At 39.8% G+C, this 16,986-nt stretch overlaps 1 protein-coding gene across 1 annotated transcript in view; it reads left to right on the forward strand.

Annotated features, from left to right (window-relative positions):
• The first annotated feature begins 13,849 nt into the window (after positions 1 to 13,849).
• Positions 13,850 to 16,986, forward strand: part of TGM7 (transglutaminase 7) — a 46,876-nt gene continuing 43,739 nt past the window's right edge. The window contains exon 1 of the mRNA XM_027870066.1: positions 13,850 to 13,971. Within this exon, the coding sequence (XP_027725867.1) occupies positions 13,962 to 13,971 (10 nt within the window). The 5' untranslated portion in view covers positions 13,850 to 13,961. The remainder of the gene's footprint in view (positions 13,972 to 16,986) is intronic.

Consider the following 16,986-nt stretch of genomic DNA (forward strand, 5'->3'; position numbering starts at 1 on the left):
TCTTTGTGACCCTATTTGGGGTTTTCTTGGCAGAGATACTGGAGTAGCTTGCCATTTCCTTCTCCAACTCATTTTACAGATGAAGAAACTGAGGCAAACAAAGTTAAGTGACTTGGCCAGTGTCACACAGCTAGTAAGTGTCTGAGGCCAGATTTGAATTCAGGTTTTCCTGACTCCAGGCCAAGTGTATTATCCACTGAGCCACCTAGCTGTCTTTTAAAAATGTTTAACATTTAAAAAATATTACCTACTCTTCCCTCAGCATCTCTCTCTTTTACCCCATCTAGAGAATTTTCTTTTAGAATAAAATTTTTTTTAAAAAGTGGAATAAGAGAAAAAAAAATTAGCTAAACAAATCAACAGACTGAAAAAAATGTGATACCGTATGTGGTGTTTCCCTCCTTTGGTCTCCCACCTCTGAAAAGGAGTCGGGGGGTGGGGGGCGTGTCTTTCTTCTCTTCTTTGGGGCCAAGCTTGTATGTGTGTCTGTACATATACACACATACATGTGTATGTATGTATACATATATATATATATTTCACACTTTCAATTTCAATTGTTTTGTGGTTGTTGTTCTTTCCATTTACATTATTGCAGTTATTGTGAATATTGTTTTCCTGGTTCTGCTGACTTCACTTTACATCAGTTCTTGTAAGTCTTTTGCTGATTCTCTGTATTCATCATATTTATTGTTTCTTAAAACACAGTAATATTCTATTAGGTTCATGTACCACTCCTTGTATAGTCATTCTCCAATCAATGGGCATGTACTTTGCCTAGGGTCAAATAGCTAGTAAACGTCAGGATGGATTTGAACTCAGGTCTCTCTGACTCCAGGTCCAGAGAGGAAGAGAAGGGAAGAGAATAAACATTTACATAATGCCTACTATGTGCCAGGCACTGTGCTAAATGCCTAACAAATCTTATCTCATTTGATCCTCACAATAGGTCTGGGAGGGAGGTGCTATTATTATCCCCATTTTACAGTTTTTGAGGAACAGAGTGCCTTGGGTTCCACAACTAGTAGGTGTTTGAGGCCAGATTTGAACTGAGATCTTGCTGACTTCAGACCCAGAGTTCTATCTTCTCCACCATCTAGCTGCCTCAACATACTTTGTTCCAGATCTTTGCTACCACAAAAGTACTGCCTATACTAATTAATCATATAATATTCTGTATAGTTATTTAACTATTTCAAGAATATACATGCTGGCTCCATGTCAGGGAAGGCTTCATGGAAGAAGTGGTACCAGACTTGGGCCTTGAATGAAGGGAGGAACTTTAGTATGTGAAGGTGGATTATATAAGGGAAGGAGCCCATTTTAGGTACAAGAGTTGGTAGGAAAAGAGGCAAAGAAATTGGAGCATCAGTGAATTAATTAATCAGTGAGCATTTATTACATGCTTACTATGTGCCACACACTATCCTAGGCACTAGGGATAAAGACAGTTTCTGCTCTCAAAGGACCTATATTCTATCAGGGGAAAAACATGTAAACACACCCACACCCACAAAATACATATATGAAATGGGGGCAGCTTGGCATAGAGGTTAGAGAACTGGCTTCTAACCCAGCATACTTGGGTTCAAGCCCCACATTTGACACATATTGGCTGTGTAACACTGGGCAAGTCACTTAACCCTGCTCTAGATGACTTTCTAAGACTATAACTTGCAAAGAACATACTGATGTGCACTAGCAGAAAGTTTCCTCACTTGGAGTTCCCTATACCAATGAAATCACAGATCTAGTCCCTAAATACAAAATAAATATAATAGTAGAAAGGTAGGCAGTGCAGTGGATAGAGTACTGGGCCTGGGGTCAAGAAGATCTGAGTTCAAATCCTATCTTAGACACTTAATAGCTGTGTGACCCTGGGCAAGTCACTTCATCCTGTTTGCCTCAGTTTCCTCACCTGGAAAATGAGCTGGAGAAGGAAATGGCAAACCACTCCAGTATCTTTGCCAAGAAAATCCTATGGACAAAGTCTATGGGGTCATGTACAGTTGGACACAACTGAACAACAACAGTGAGGAGGGGAAGAAAGGGCACTAGTGATTGGAAGGAATCAGGAAAGGTTTGTGTAAAAGGTGGTATTTCAGTAGATTCTTGAAAAAAAAAAAAGAAAACAGTGAGGGATTCCATGATGTGAATGAAAGTTAGGAAGTGAGTTGGAGAATGAAAATGAGGGATGAAAAGAAATTCAATTTGCCTAAAACAGTAGTTCTTAAAGTGTAGACTGTGGTGTCAAAATTATTTTCATAATGATACTGAGGTTTTAATTCTAATATAATAAATATTGATAGATAATCCACATAAACAAAAGCTCTTTGAGGAGTCCTCAATAATTTTTAAGAGTATAAAGGGGACCTGAGAACCACTGGCCTAAAATATAAGGAATGTGAAGGGGAATAATAGTACAAGATAAACCTTGAAATGTGGATTGGAGCCAGATTGTATGTGTTCTCAAATCCCATGACTAGTAGTTTATTTTTTGTTAGGCAACAGAGGACCACTAAAGTAGAGTGACATGATTAGAGCAGAGCATTAGAAAGATGAGCCCAGTAGGCAATAGAAAATAATCTGAGGTTTTGAGCAGGTAACATGATGAGATTTTTCTATTAGGTAGATTATCCTTTGGTTGATATTGTTGTTACTGCTTTGATACTGATTATAGACTGGATTGGAGAAGAAAGAGATTGTATACAGAGAGCCCAACCACAGGGGTTATCTCAGGAGTCCAGACCTATGATAATGAAGGCCTGGACCAGAGCAATGAGAATGGAAATGGCAAGAAAGGAATGGAATTGAGAAAAACTTTGAAAAGACATGCAGTGAGTATACTCTGGGCCCACTATCCCAGAATCATGCTATTATATCTCTTCCTCAGAGTACTAGGGGTACCTTAAGGGATGATTGGGGTGTCTTTTTCTAATGCCATTGACTCAAGCCCACACTGGCTGTGTTCACTCCATCATTAGCCACCAGTGAGTGACTAGCACCCTAGCTCCATTTAATCAATTAACTTCAGTTAGTTTTTACAGAAAGATATCTATACTTCAAAGATAGAGCAATAGGAAAAGTACGATCATTTCCTCTCAACCTCAGGGCATAATCTCCTTCTGCCACTTCATTCTCCAGGGAGAATAGGCCAGACAGCACAGCTTGTACATAGCATTGGTCCCACTAATTTCCCAAATGTCATAGCATTGTTGAATGTGTCCTCATCTTAGATACACCTTGGTTGAATCCAGATGCTGCTCCTTGCTCCTTGGAGCACTGATGCTGGCCTGGCCACAGAATTTAACATGTCCATACTCTTTGACCCAGAGATTCCATTGATAGGATATATACTCTAAGGAGGTCAAAGACAAAAATTATGATCTCATATGCACCAAAATATTTATATCTGCATTTTTTGTGAAGGCAATAGACTGGAAACAAGCCACGGTATATGAATGTGATGGAATATTACTATACTGTGAGAGAGGTTGAGGGCAGCTAGGTGGTGTAGCGTATGGAGTGCCAGGCCTGGAGTTAGGGAGGTCTGAGTTCAAATCTGGCCTCAAACACTTACTAACTGTGTGACCCTGGGCAAGTAACTTAACCTCTGCCTGCTTCAGTTTCCTCCTGTAAAATGGTATAATAATAGCACCTGCCTCTCAGGATTGTTGTGAGGATCAAATGGGATAATATTTGTAAAGTACTTTGCAAACCTTAAAGTTACTTATAAATGCTAGTATAAACTGACGATGCCCAGTGCCTCCATGAAGGGCCGGGCAGAATTAGCAAGAACAGGGGAGAAGAGACTTTTAGGCTCTTCAGTCTTTATGTGTTCTAGCTACCAGCTTCAAGAGAGAGGATAGGCCATTCCAGTGTTTCTTCAAGTTGCAGAAGGGAGAGAAAGACTCTGGGAAGGAGCTGACATGAGAGGACCAGGCAGTCTTCATTATGTTCCCATCAACAGTTTGCTGCACTAGAGACTTTGGGGAATTTCCCGTTGGGTGAAATCTAGGAATCTTTCTCCTGGTCGATCTGAGTTGCCTTACTCCCACTGGGAGAGTTCCTTCACTATAGTGTCTGGTATATATTCTTCTATGTAGACTTTCTCTGATCTCTGCTTGGCTACAGACGTGGATAAATGGGTTTATTTACTATGTGCAGAGGCAGCTGGTGGCTCAGTGGATAGAGCACTGGACCTGTAGTTACAAGACCAGAATTCAAATCCAGCCTCAGACACTTCTTAGCTGTGTGACCCTGGGCAAGTCACTGATTGCCTGACAAAGTGGATCCACTGGAGAAGGAAATGGCAAACCACTCCAGTGTCTTTGCTAAGAAAACCCCACATGGGGCCACAGAGGGTTGGACTTGACTAAACAACAGTAAATTACTATGTGCATTCATTATGGAAATGGCGGGAAAGAGGTCAAGCTTTGGAGCTAAAGTTTGGGGCTCTCCTTTCCATGTTAAGAAATAGTGATCAGCAAACAACTGGAAAAATATTAATTGTTCGTGGGTAGGCCAAGCCAATATAATAAAAATGATAATTCTACCCAAATTAATCTATTTATTTAGTGCCATACTGATCAAACTATCAAAAAATATTTTATGGAGCTAGAAAAAATAATAACAACATTCATTTAGAAGAACAAAAGCTGAAGAATATCAAGGGAATCAATGAAAAAAATGTGAAAGAAGGTAGTCTAGCTATACCAGATCTGAAACTGTATTATAAAGCAGTGATTATCAAAACAATCTGGTACTGGCTAAGAAATAGAGTGGTGAATAGATTAGGTACAACTTACATTATAGTAAATGACCATAGTAATCTAGTATATGATAAACCCAAAGATCCAAGCTTTTGGAATAAGAACTCATTATTTGACAAAAACTGCTAGGAAAACTAGAAAACAATATGGCAGAAAGTAAGTATAATAAACACCTCCTACCATATATTAAGATGAGGTCAAAATGATTTATACATAAAGGGTAATACCATAAGCAAATTAAGGGATCATGAAATAGTTTATCTGTCAAATTTGTGGACAAGAGAAGAATTTAGGACCAAAGTAGATATAAAGAACATTACAAAATGTAAAATAGATAATTTTGATTATATGAAATTAAAAAGTTTTTGCATAAACAAAATCAATGCAACCAGAATTATAAGTAAAGCAGAAAACTAGGGGAAAAATTTGCAACAAGTATCTCTGATAAAGGCCTCATTTCTCAAATATATAGAAAACTGAGTCTAATTTGTAAAAGTACAAGTCATTCCCCAAATGATAAATGGTCAAAGGATATGAACAGGCAGTTTTCAGACAAAGAAATCAAAGCTATCTATAAGTCATATGAAAAATGTTCTAAATCACTATTTATTAGAGAATTACAAATTAAAACAACTTTGAGATACCACCTCACACCTATCAGATTGGCTAATATGACAAAAAAGGGAAATGTTGGATGTTGGGAAGGGATATGGGAAAACTGGGACACTGATGGTAGAGTTGTTAACTGATCCAACCATTCTGGAGAGCAACTTGGAACTCTACCCAAAGAGCTATAAAACTACACATACGCTTTGATCCAGCAATACCACTGCTAGGTCTATATCCCAAAGACATCCAAAAAAAGGGAAAAGGACAATTTGTACAAAAATATTTATATCAGCTCTTTTTGTGGTGGCTAAGAATTGGAAATCAAAGGGATGCCCATCAATTGGGCTGTGGTATATGATTACAAAGGAATGTTATTGTGCTATAAGAAACGACAAGCAGGATGATTTCAGAAAAACCTGGAAAGACTTACATGAACTGATGCGTAATGAAGTGAATAGAATCAGGAGAATGTCGTACACAGTAACAGCAATATTGTTTGATGAAGAACTGTGAATGATTTAGCTATTCTCAACAATACAATGATCTGAGATAATCCCAAAGGACTAATGATGAAGCATACGATCTACCTCCACAGAAAGAACTGATATTGTTTGAATATAGACTGAAGCATGCTATCTTTCACTTTCTTTCTTTCTTTTTTCTCTTTTATTTGAGTTTGCTTGTTCAAAATGCCTAATATGGAAATGTTTTACATAATTCCACATCTATAACCTAGACCTGATTGCTTACTGTCATGGTAGGGTGGAGAAGAAGAAGGGAGGAAGGGAGGAAAGAATATAATTTGTAACTCAAAACTTTAAATAAAAATGTTAAAGAATCGAAAAATAAAATAGGATTTATCTTGGGGAAAAAAAGAAAAGAAATAGTCATCGGGGTTTAGCTTGAACCTAAAAATTACATCCTTCAGACTAACGATATTTAAGGCAGTAGCTATAATTCTAGCCTAGTACCCCAGAGTGGCCCTAACTTCGTGCTTCCCCTCCTGGCAGGAATTAGAGTCTCCCTTGGAGAAGGGTGGGAACAGACACTAAAAATCTATTTTTGTCTCCCAGCAAGCCACACATTGAGACAGCCACCTGTTATAGATTATTATTATGAGCCATCTCAGGGCTGACAGCAGGCAAATTATGTCCTTTCTACTCTTAACCTTTGAAGGAATGAAGTGTTGAAGATTTTAAGCAATATGATTATTTATTTTTTCTTCTCTGAGGCTCAGTTTTGGATCTTCCTAAGCTGGCATTGAGGAGTGAAGATCACTAATAATACTCTTGTAACCTGTGCCCTGTGCCACCCTTCTTATCTCTTTTAAATTATTCTTTACCTTGAGGCCCGAGGAGATGATGATTCAGGGATAAAAGGAGAAGAAGAACGTATTTTAAACCCCCTCCCTACCCTTGCCCCACCCTCGATGAAACTCTTGGAGAAGAGTATGCACTCCAAACAGGTTTGAAGAACAGGTTTGAAAGCTGGGAGAGAAGACAGGTAATAAGATTTATTATGCAGAGTAGACAGTTCTGTATAGGAGAGCTCAATCTTTTCCCTTTAATTTACACCAATTTTATTAAGTTATGTGACTTTAGAAGGTTAAGTACCTTCTTTCTGAGAATGTGGTGGTGGGGTCCCTCTAGTGTAAGAGAATATATGCCAGCTGTACCTCTGTGTCAAGGAGGAGTCATCTAGGTATTTTCAGGCTGAGAACTTGCTGACCAGAGGCTCTACTCCAGCCTTTGTGGGGCTATCACATATTCTGGAGATAACCTAGCAAAACATTTGGCTGGTGGATCAAGTAAAACACCACTGTGTAGGCAAATCAGGTATTATACTCCCTCCCTGGCTAATTAGTACAACAAAACAGCAATTTAAAATAGCATTTATATAGTATTTTAAAGTTTGCAAAGCACTATGCATATGTGATCTTATTTGATCTTCATAGTAACTCTGGGAGGTAGGGGATATTATCCCCATTTTGCAGAAGAAACTGAGGTCAACAGAGGTTAAGCAACTTGCCCAGGGTCACAGAGCTGGTGTCTGAGGTGGGATATGAACTCAGGTTTTCCTGACTCCAAATCCAATACTCTTATCCACAATGCCACATCGCTCCCTTTGCATAGCTGCCTGCTATACCTTTCTGTTGTCTTAAGGAAGGCAGCACTGATTTGAGGGGTTTCCACTTCTTTGGTGCCCCATGTGACTTATGGTATGCACACAAAATGTGACACACAGTAATCAAGTGTCCCATCTGAGGATAGTCGGCTTCCACGCCTAAACCCTCCAATAACATGCATAGATTTTAAATCAATTCACAAGTAGTTACTGAATACCTACTATTTTGTCAGAATTATACCATACACGATATGAGATACAAAAGATGTATAAGACATGGTCCTTGTCCTCAAGAAGCTTACAATCTAGTTGGGGATACAAAGCCAATTTGTTGTTCAGTTGTGTCTGACTCTTCATGGCCCCATTTGGGATTTTCTTGGCAGAGATAACTGGAGTGGTTTGCCATTTCCTTCTCCAGCTCATTTTACAGATGAGGAAACTGAGGCAAACAGGGTGAAATGACTTGTCCAGGTTCACACCGCTAGTGTCTGAGGCCAGATTTGAACTTAGGAAGATGAGTCTTCCTGACTCCAGACCCAGTGCTCCACTTAGCTGCCCCACGAATCTAATGCATAGCATTATGAGATCATAGTTTTAGAGATGGAAAGGATCTTAGGGACCATTAAGTCCAACTCCCTCATTTTACAGATGAGGAAACTAAGGCATAGAGAGATTATTTGACTTGCCCAGGGTCACACAGATTGTAAACATCTGAAGAACATTTAAGTTAAAAAAAAGTGTGTGGTACTGAGGTTAAAGCTTAGAGAAAGAAGATCCCAGTGTGGGCTAGAGAAAGATAACTTGAGGTAGGCCCTAATGGATGCATAGAGACTGAATAAGTGAGAAAGAAGCCACAAGGCAGAAACCCAAGCTGATTAAAAAGCTGCACCTGGACCCCTGTGGCTCTCTGCAGTCCTTTTCTTCATGTCTTTTTGATTGCCTATTATGTGACTCATCACAGTTATTCCAAAAGGTTTTCACATTCCTTGAGATCCCCAATACCAACCCTGCCTCCCTTACTCTGAGCAAATGGTCTTATTTATTTTACTGAGCTCCATTTGAACTTCCCGCCTAATCCTGCAAGCATTTATTAAGTACCTACAATGTGCAAAGTGCTGTATAAGGAATAGGAAGTGAAAAACAAAGTAAAAAATAGTCCCTATCCTCCAAGAGCTTACATTCTACTGAAAAAAATCAACCAACCAACCTTACAAGTGCAAGCTGGGTGAATGATGGCTATGGTACAACAGTTGACCTTTATGTCATACTTTACATAAATTATTTAAGCCTCACAACAACTCCTTGAGGTAGGTACTCCTGGTATCATTATCCTCATTTGGATAAAACTGAGGCTTAAGGACATCGACTTGCTCATAGTCCCACAGTTACTAAGTATTGGAGGCAGGATTTGAACCCAGGCCTTCCTAAATTTAAGTCCAACACTTTCCCCATGGTGCTGTGCCATCTCTTACCTTTTCTTTTCTTCTTTTTTCCCCCTCTCCGGCTCCCTCTTTACAATTTCAGAATTTCTGTAACTTCATCCTTTCTCCCCTTGTTCTCTCCTATCTTAGATATTTTAGATTAATTTTCTTCCTTCCTTTCTTCTTTCTTCCCCACCTCCCTTCTTCCTTCCTTCTTGGGCCAGTTTGCTCCTCCTTGGGCAGCCTGGTGCCCCTTCCCCCTTCCAGGGGCTCACCATATTGGTGTTGGACTTAGTGCAGACAACCAACTAGCTTTAGCCCCATTGTAGCTCAGCTACTTACTATCTATATACTATACTATACTATAAGCTCAACCACTTACTATCTGTGTGACCTTGGGCAAGTCACTTAATCTTAGTTTGCCTTAATCCACTGGAAAAGGAAATGACAAACCACTCCAGTATCTTTGCCAAGGAAATCTCATAGACGATATTGTCTATGAGGTCATGAAGAAACTGAACAACACCATATTAGGCTCCTTCTCCTTTTTCAGACTAATTCCCCAACCTGCATTCATCACATCCTCTCTCCCCTAGAACTTTGTTTCATCAGTTATAGCCCCCTCTCTTGCATCTTCAATACCTCCCTCTTCCACTGACTTCTCTACCTTTGAGCATGCTTACTTCTTCCCTGACCTAAGGCAACCTTCCTTTGATCCCACTGCGTCTTGAAGATAACATTCTGTCTCTTTACCACCAAAAACCTAAAACAATTAATCTACCCTTTCATTACATATTTCCCCTTTAATTCTTTGCAACCTGACTTCCACGCAATGATTCTGCTGAAATAATTTTCTTTTTAAATAATATTTTTTCCCAATTATAGATGATTTCTAATATTCATTTAAAAAATTGAATTCCAAATTTTCTCTTTCCCTTCTTCCTTGAGACAATATGCAATTTGATTAGATCATACATGTGCAATCATGGGAAACATGAAACCATTTTCTTAAGGGTCAACGTTGACTTGCTAATCACCAAATCCAGTGACCATTTTGTAGTCCTCATGCTCCTTGACCTCTCTGCTGTATCTTACACTGTTGACCACCCCATTCCCTCTTGTAACTCTTCTCTTTTGGCTTTTGTGAAACTACAATATCCTTGTTCTCCTCTTAACTTTCTGACTACTCTTTCTTTTGATATTCCCTTTACCTTATGATCGTGAGGCTCAATTGAGATAATATATGCAAAGCCCTTTGAAACCTTGAGGTACATTCTTATTATTACTACTACTACTACCACTACTACTACTGCTGCTACTGCTGCTACTACCACTACAACAACTACTCCTACTACTACTACTGCTACTGCTGCTACTACTACTACAACTACTACTACTACTACTACTACAACTACTACTACGACTACGACTACGACTACGACTACGACTACGACTACGACTACTACTCTTTCTCACCCTTTAACCACTTTGGGGATATTCACCAAGGTAATATCTTTGGCCTTTTTCTTGTTCCTTTCTGTACTCTTTCCCTCAGAGATCTCATCATTCTTAGGGCTTCAATTACCCTCTTGATGCAAATAATTCCCAAATCTACATCTCCACCATTATATTCCCCCTAGAGCTCTAGTTATATTTTCAATTTCCTGCTGGATAGCTTGACCTAAATGTGCTACTCCTGTAGGGAAGGGGCAGGGAATAAGCATGTAGATAATGCTTACTATGTGCCAGGCACTGTGCTAAGCACTTTTTTTTTTTTTTACAAATATCTTATTTGATACACTAGACACCACATCTCTCAAACCAAACTCATTAATTCCCCCTCAAACCAGCTCATCTTTTTTACTAACTCAGTTTTGTTAACAGGACCACTCTTTCCCCAGGCAGCCAGGTTTGAGACTTCTGTGCAAACTTTTATTACTCCCTATTCTTTGTCTGCCACTGAGAAACTTGGAATGTCTCAGCTTTGCCCAGCAAACAAAACCCAAACACCTTAGCTGGCTGTTCAAAGCCCTACAACAAATAGTTCTCAATCTACTTTCTAATCTCAGGGCTCAGAGGTTTCCATACCAGTCCTATGCTTCCACTGAATTGGATTATTTATTGCCATTTCCAGAATAAGTATGCATTACACTTTACTGCTTCACCATCTTTATTTATGCTTGTCCCTCTGCCTAGAATGCCTTCTTTCCTCATGTCTCCCTATCAAAATTCAACTCGTCTTTAAAAACCCACTTCAAATGCTAGCTCCATCATGATAACTTTTCTCACTGTTTCATTCTTTGTATATGTAGTAGGTGCTTAATAAATGCTTGTTGAACCTATTCCAACTTGTCTCCTACAACAGATTTCCTCTTGTCATCCCCACTCTTTCACTCATTTCCAATCTCTGCCTTTCTACTGGTTGCTTCCCTATTATCTAAAAACATACCCATGTTTCCTCCATCCTCATGACTCACTTGGTTGTTCCATCCTTACTATATCATCCTATATCTTTTCTGCCCTTTGTGGCTAAACTCCTTGAAGAGGCCATCTGTAATAACTAGCTCCACTTTGTCTCTTCTCACTCTCTTCTTAACCTCTTACAATCTGACTTCTGACCTCATCACTTCACTGAAGTTGCTCTCTCCAAAATTACAAAAGATTTCTTAATTTCCAAATCCCATGGTCTTTTTTCAATCCTCATTCTTCTTGACCTCTCTGCAGACTTTGACATTGTTGTGATCACCCTCTTCTCCCTAGGTCTTCAGGACACCAATCTCCCCTGGTTTTCCTCCTATCCATCTGACCACTCCTTCTTGGTCTCCTTTGCTGGGTCTCTATCCAGACCATGTCCTAGAACTGTAAGTGTCCCACAAGGTTCTGTTTTGGTCCCTTTTCTCTTCTCCTTCTTTATTACTTCACTTGGTGATCTCATCAGCTCCCATGGATTTAATTACCATCTTTATGCTGAGGATTCGCAAATCTACCTCTCCTGTACTAACCTCTTTGCTGTTAACTTAACTTCAACTGTCTTTCAGATGTCTTGAACTGGATGTCCAGTAGACATCTTAAACTCAGCATGCCTGAAACCAAAATCATTATCTGTCCCCCAAACCGTCCCCACCTCCTACCTTCCCTGTTACTGTAAAGGGGAACACCATCCTCCCATGCCCTCAGGCGTACAACCTAGGAGTCATCCTGTACTTCTCACTATTTCCTCCCTACCCCAACATCCAATCTGTTGCCAAGACTTGTTGATTTCCCCCTTGCAATATCTCTCAAATACATCCCCTTCTCTCCTGACACTACCATCACTGTAATACAGACCCTCACCACCTCATACCTGGACTATTGCAATAGCCTATTGGTGGGTCAGCCTGCCTTAAGTCTCTCCCCACTGCAATGCATCTTCCATTCAACCACCAAAGTGATTTTGCTAAAACACAGGTCAAATCATGGCACACACACACACATACACACACACACTCAATAAACTCCAGTGGCTCCCTATTTTCTCCAAGATCAAATACAAAATCCTCTGTTTGATATTCAAAGTCCTTCATAACTTAGCCCCCTCCTAGTCTTTTCTAGTCTTCTTACACCTTACTCCCTGCCATGTACTCTTCAGTTCAGTGACACTGGCCCCTTACTCTTCCATGAACAAGACACTCCATCTCTCATTTCTGGGCATTTTCTCTGGCTGTCCCCCATGCCTGGCATGTTCTCCCTCTTCATCTCTGTCTATTGGTTTCGTTTAAGTCTCAACTAAAATCCCACCTTCTACAGGAAGCCTTTTCCAAACCTCTCAATTCTAGTGCCATACCTCTATTAATTATTTACTATTTATTCTGTGTAGTTTTTTCATACGTATTTGTTTGCTTGTTGTCTCTCCCATTAGATTGTGAGCTCCTGGAGGACAGGGACTGTCTTTTGCCTCTTTTTGTATCCCCATTGCTTAGCATAGTACCTGGCACATAATGGGCATTTAATAAATGTTTATTGAATGATTGGCTGTTTGATCACCACAGCTGAAAGTGATCCTTCCCTCCCTCCTCTGCATTCCTATGATACTTCCTCTGTAGTAGTGCACACTGCCTTGAATTATAATTATTTGTGAATAAGTATTATCTTCCCCAATACATTATAAACTCTTTAGGAACAAGGAATGTAGCTTAATCATTATTTATCATCTGTCGCACTAGATCTTATACATAAAAGGTGTTAAGCAAATTTTCATTGCATTGAATCTGACTATAGATCCTTTCCCATTCATACCTGGCCCCCAAAAAATGGAGTGATGTCAAGCATTTGTTATAATAGCCATAGAAATTTAATATGAATCATCCAGATTAACTCAGGGAATTAACCGCCTCTTACCTCTGACAACCATCAGTAAACATGTAAATAGCCTTTTGAAATTGCCAAATGAAATTCACTCTTTTGTGAAGGCTGCTCCTACATCACCTCTGCTTACTTTTCTCAGTTATGGGTCTGGTTTGTGTGTGACTATACACAAACTTGTGTACCCCACCTAATCTCTAGCCACAATCCCCTGACTTCTCTTTGACTTTCTTTTGGCGTAAAGTTTTCCGGGTCATTATGGACTGGAATTTGAACTTCCTTTCATTACCATTTTGTCCTGAATAGACTTTCCCCGTAAGACAACAAAAGTTGTAAAGAGACAGATCAAAAAAAAATTCAAAAAACCTCACAAACACCAAGCTTCCTCTTCAGGCCGCTCAAAGCCTTTGTGACTTGAAAAGGAGGCCACTGAAATAAATCCCTCAGCAATTTAAAAAAGCTTTAGGTAGGAGCTTCCTTTTCTCTAAACAAGACCCACCCAGAACAACGGGAAACATAAGAGGAGCACTAGGTGGAGGAGGAGGAAATGGCAGCACCACCCATCTGCTGGGAGGATGGAAGGATAGGTTGGTTCTATGATGTTGACTATAAATGCTGAGAAGAGGTGAGCAGATCTAGAATCTACATGTAGATTAGTTAAAGTGCTCCCAACAACAACAGAAGACGGAAAGAAATGGATCAGGGTATGTATTGGTAATCTACTGACCTAATTAATTTTAATTATCATGAATGTCAGGAGAAGAGAGAAATCCAATGAGTGTAATAGTAGACAAAAGAACAGCAAAAGCATATGCTTGTTATTTATTGTTTAATTTATTAAGTAGAACGTAATCTCTGTTTTGTCTCTGAATCCTCAGGGCCTGGTATAAGACTTTTCAAATAGTAGGCATTTAATGACTATTTGCTGCATTGCATTGAACTGAATTGAATAATTGGGCTCTCTGTGTCTATTTTCTCAATCCATGTTCCGACATTGGGGAACAAGGGATGTGTATAAAAGATATAGATGTTTTTCTTTGCTCAACTGTTAAATAGTGTCTTTTCTTAGTAATTTGGGGGGTTGGAAAGGACCTTGTGAGGTTATCCTACATGACTTTACTGCCAGCCATATTTAATCACTGCAGCCCAGGCTGCCATTTTGCCAGGTTGCCCAGAAAGCCATTTCTAGATAGTTCTTTCAGTGACCAGTACCAGTGTCACATAAGTGAAGCAGAAAAGCTTCTGCTGCCTTTACTGCTAACTTCTCAGCCTCTACCCAAAGATCTCAACCCATTCTGTTGACTTGGCTTCCTCTCAGAGTTCCATCTCACCTGTCAATCACAACCATACTTCATAAGGTTTGATTCAATGTGATTGAATATGTTGCTGCTGCCCGAGCCTTGAAGAACTCCCCCTTTGCCTTCTTAAGCTATTTAGCTGTGCTAATGTTAAGCATAGGAAAGGACAATTTGTTTTGACAAACATCTGTTGAACATCTACCAGGTGCCGAGGATACAAAAATAAAGAAACAGTTCCTGCCTTCCAAGAACTTAACAGTCCGTAGGGGGTGGAGTGGCAAGATAGAATATATAAATAACTAAGTAAAATAGCTAGCATTTATATGGTGCTTTAAGTTTTGCAAAGCACTATACATATTTTATCCAATTTGATCCTCATGACAACTCTGTGAGTAGGTGCTATTATTATCCTCATTTTACAAGTGGGGAAACTATGACTGAGAAAAGTTAAGTGACTTGCCCAGGGTCACATAGCTAGTAAGTATCTAAGGCAGGATTTGAACTCAAGTCTTCCTGACTCCAACTTCAGCACTCTTGCTGACTGAGCCACCTAGAACAAAAATGGGTTGGGGGTAGGAAGGCAATCGGGTGAGGCTCCATTGAGGAGGCAGCATCTGAAGTCAGCCTTGAAGGTAAATAAAAATCCTGTGATGTAGAGATGAGGAAAGAGTAGATGAGGGACAACTTGTGCAAATGCACAAAAATGGGAGCTGGACCATTTGGGGAGCAGCTAGTTGGCTGCTCTCATAGACTAGAGCAGAGTGTGACACAGAAAGTTCATGAAGGACAGTAACATGAAATATGATGAGAAAAGTAGGTGGGAGCCAGACTGAGGAGTGCCTTAAATGCTTAAGAGTTTGTATCACCTGAGATGTAATAGGAAGCCAATAGAATAGAAACTCCTCAAGAGCAGGGGCTGGTTCATTTCTATCTTTGTATTCCCAGCGCCTGATATAATACCTAGGGCTTAATAAATTACTTGAATGAATGAATGAATGAGTGAGTGAGTGAGTGAGGCGTGAGCATAAGCTAAGGGAACATAGTTGTTGTGTTATTTCAATCGTGTCTGACTCCTCATGACCCCATTTGGGGTTTTCTTGGCAAAGATACTAGAGTGGTTTGTCATTTCCTTCTCCAGCCCATTTGATAGATAAGGAAACTGGAGCAAACAGTTAAGTGACTTAACCAGGGTCACATGGCTGTAAGTGTCTGAGGCCAACTTTGAACTGAAGAAGTCTTCCTGACTCCAGTCCTGGCACTCTATCCACTGCACAACCTGGGGAACCTAGAGGCACTGCTTATGTCCCTTAGACATCTCTGTCTAGGTATGTGGGGATGGAGCTATGTCAACACAACTGTCCCAGCCAGGGTTGTGGAAGCCATAAAACCCGAGATTGACTCCATTCATTGCTTGGGAATCATCTCCTTAGATTTCTCTGCAAAGGGGATTGTAGAAAGCAATGATGACTTGGGTATGTGAAGACAGGCTGAAGGAACTCTAGCAACTCCTTTGCTTTCCATTCATATATTCAAAAATATTGATTAAATGCCTATTACTTCTATAGCACTATGGCACATGATCTATCCTCTAAGGACTTTTTCAATCTAATTCATATAGACACTACAGTCTGATCCTAACCTATCTTCCCAAATTTACCTCTCACTATTCCTGTATCCTATACCCTCAACTCCAATCTTACTGGTCTACTCACTGCCCCCAAATATATCACACACATTTCCACTTCTGTCTCTTTGATTATTCCATCTCCCTCATCCTCTCTAACAATTCAAGTCCTCCCTGTCCTTCAAGGCTCACCTCTCATCCTGGTTCTCCCATGAAGTGTTCCATGACCACTCCAGGCCACAGGAAGCTCTCACTCCTCTAACTTAATGCATTTGTCACTGGTACCATTTATTTCTTAGTCATACACTGCCCGATGACATCATTTGTGTTTTGTCACATTTAGCATCACTTAATAGGCTTGGGTTTTTGAGGTCAGCTCTACAGGGGTGACTTACTCCTTATTCATCAGAGAAGCAATTCGGGCAACTGAATACACATGAAAAACATAAGTCGAGCAATGAAAGAAGACACGAGAAAGCTACTGTGTAACTGTCTAGAAATCTCTGTTGCTTAATGGGTTTACAGGAAAAAAAGGACTGGTCGTTTAAGAAGTCTTTCAGAGAACCAGATTTAAGAAATAAACTGAAAAAAAATGCAGAAACTGTATAGTTCAGCAAGACAACAATTTCATACAAACCAAGCATAATCACCTCCCTCCCTTCTTAGCAGAGGTGGGGAATTATGGGTGTGGAACATGGCCTGTGCTTAGTTAAGGTGCTGGTTAATTTTGATGACCTGCTTTTTTTTTTCTTCTTTCTTTCTTTCTTTCTTTCTTTCTTTCTTTCTTTCTTTCTTTC

The sequence above is a fragment of the Vombatus ursinus genome, unplaced genomic scaffold (genome assembly GCF_900497805.2).
Source record: "Vombatus ursinus unplaced genomic scaffold, bare-nosed wombat genome assembly UNPS02014794.1, whole genome shotgun sequence".
Taxonomy (NCBI): Eukaryota; Metazoa; Chordata; class Mammalia; order Diprotodontia; family Vombatidae; genus Vombatus; species Vombatus ursinus.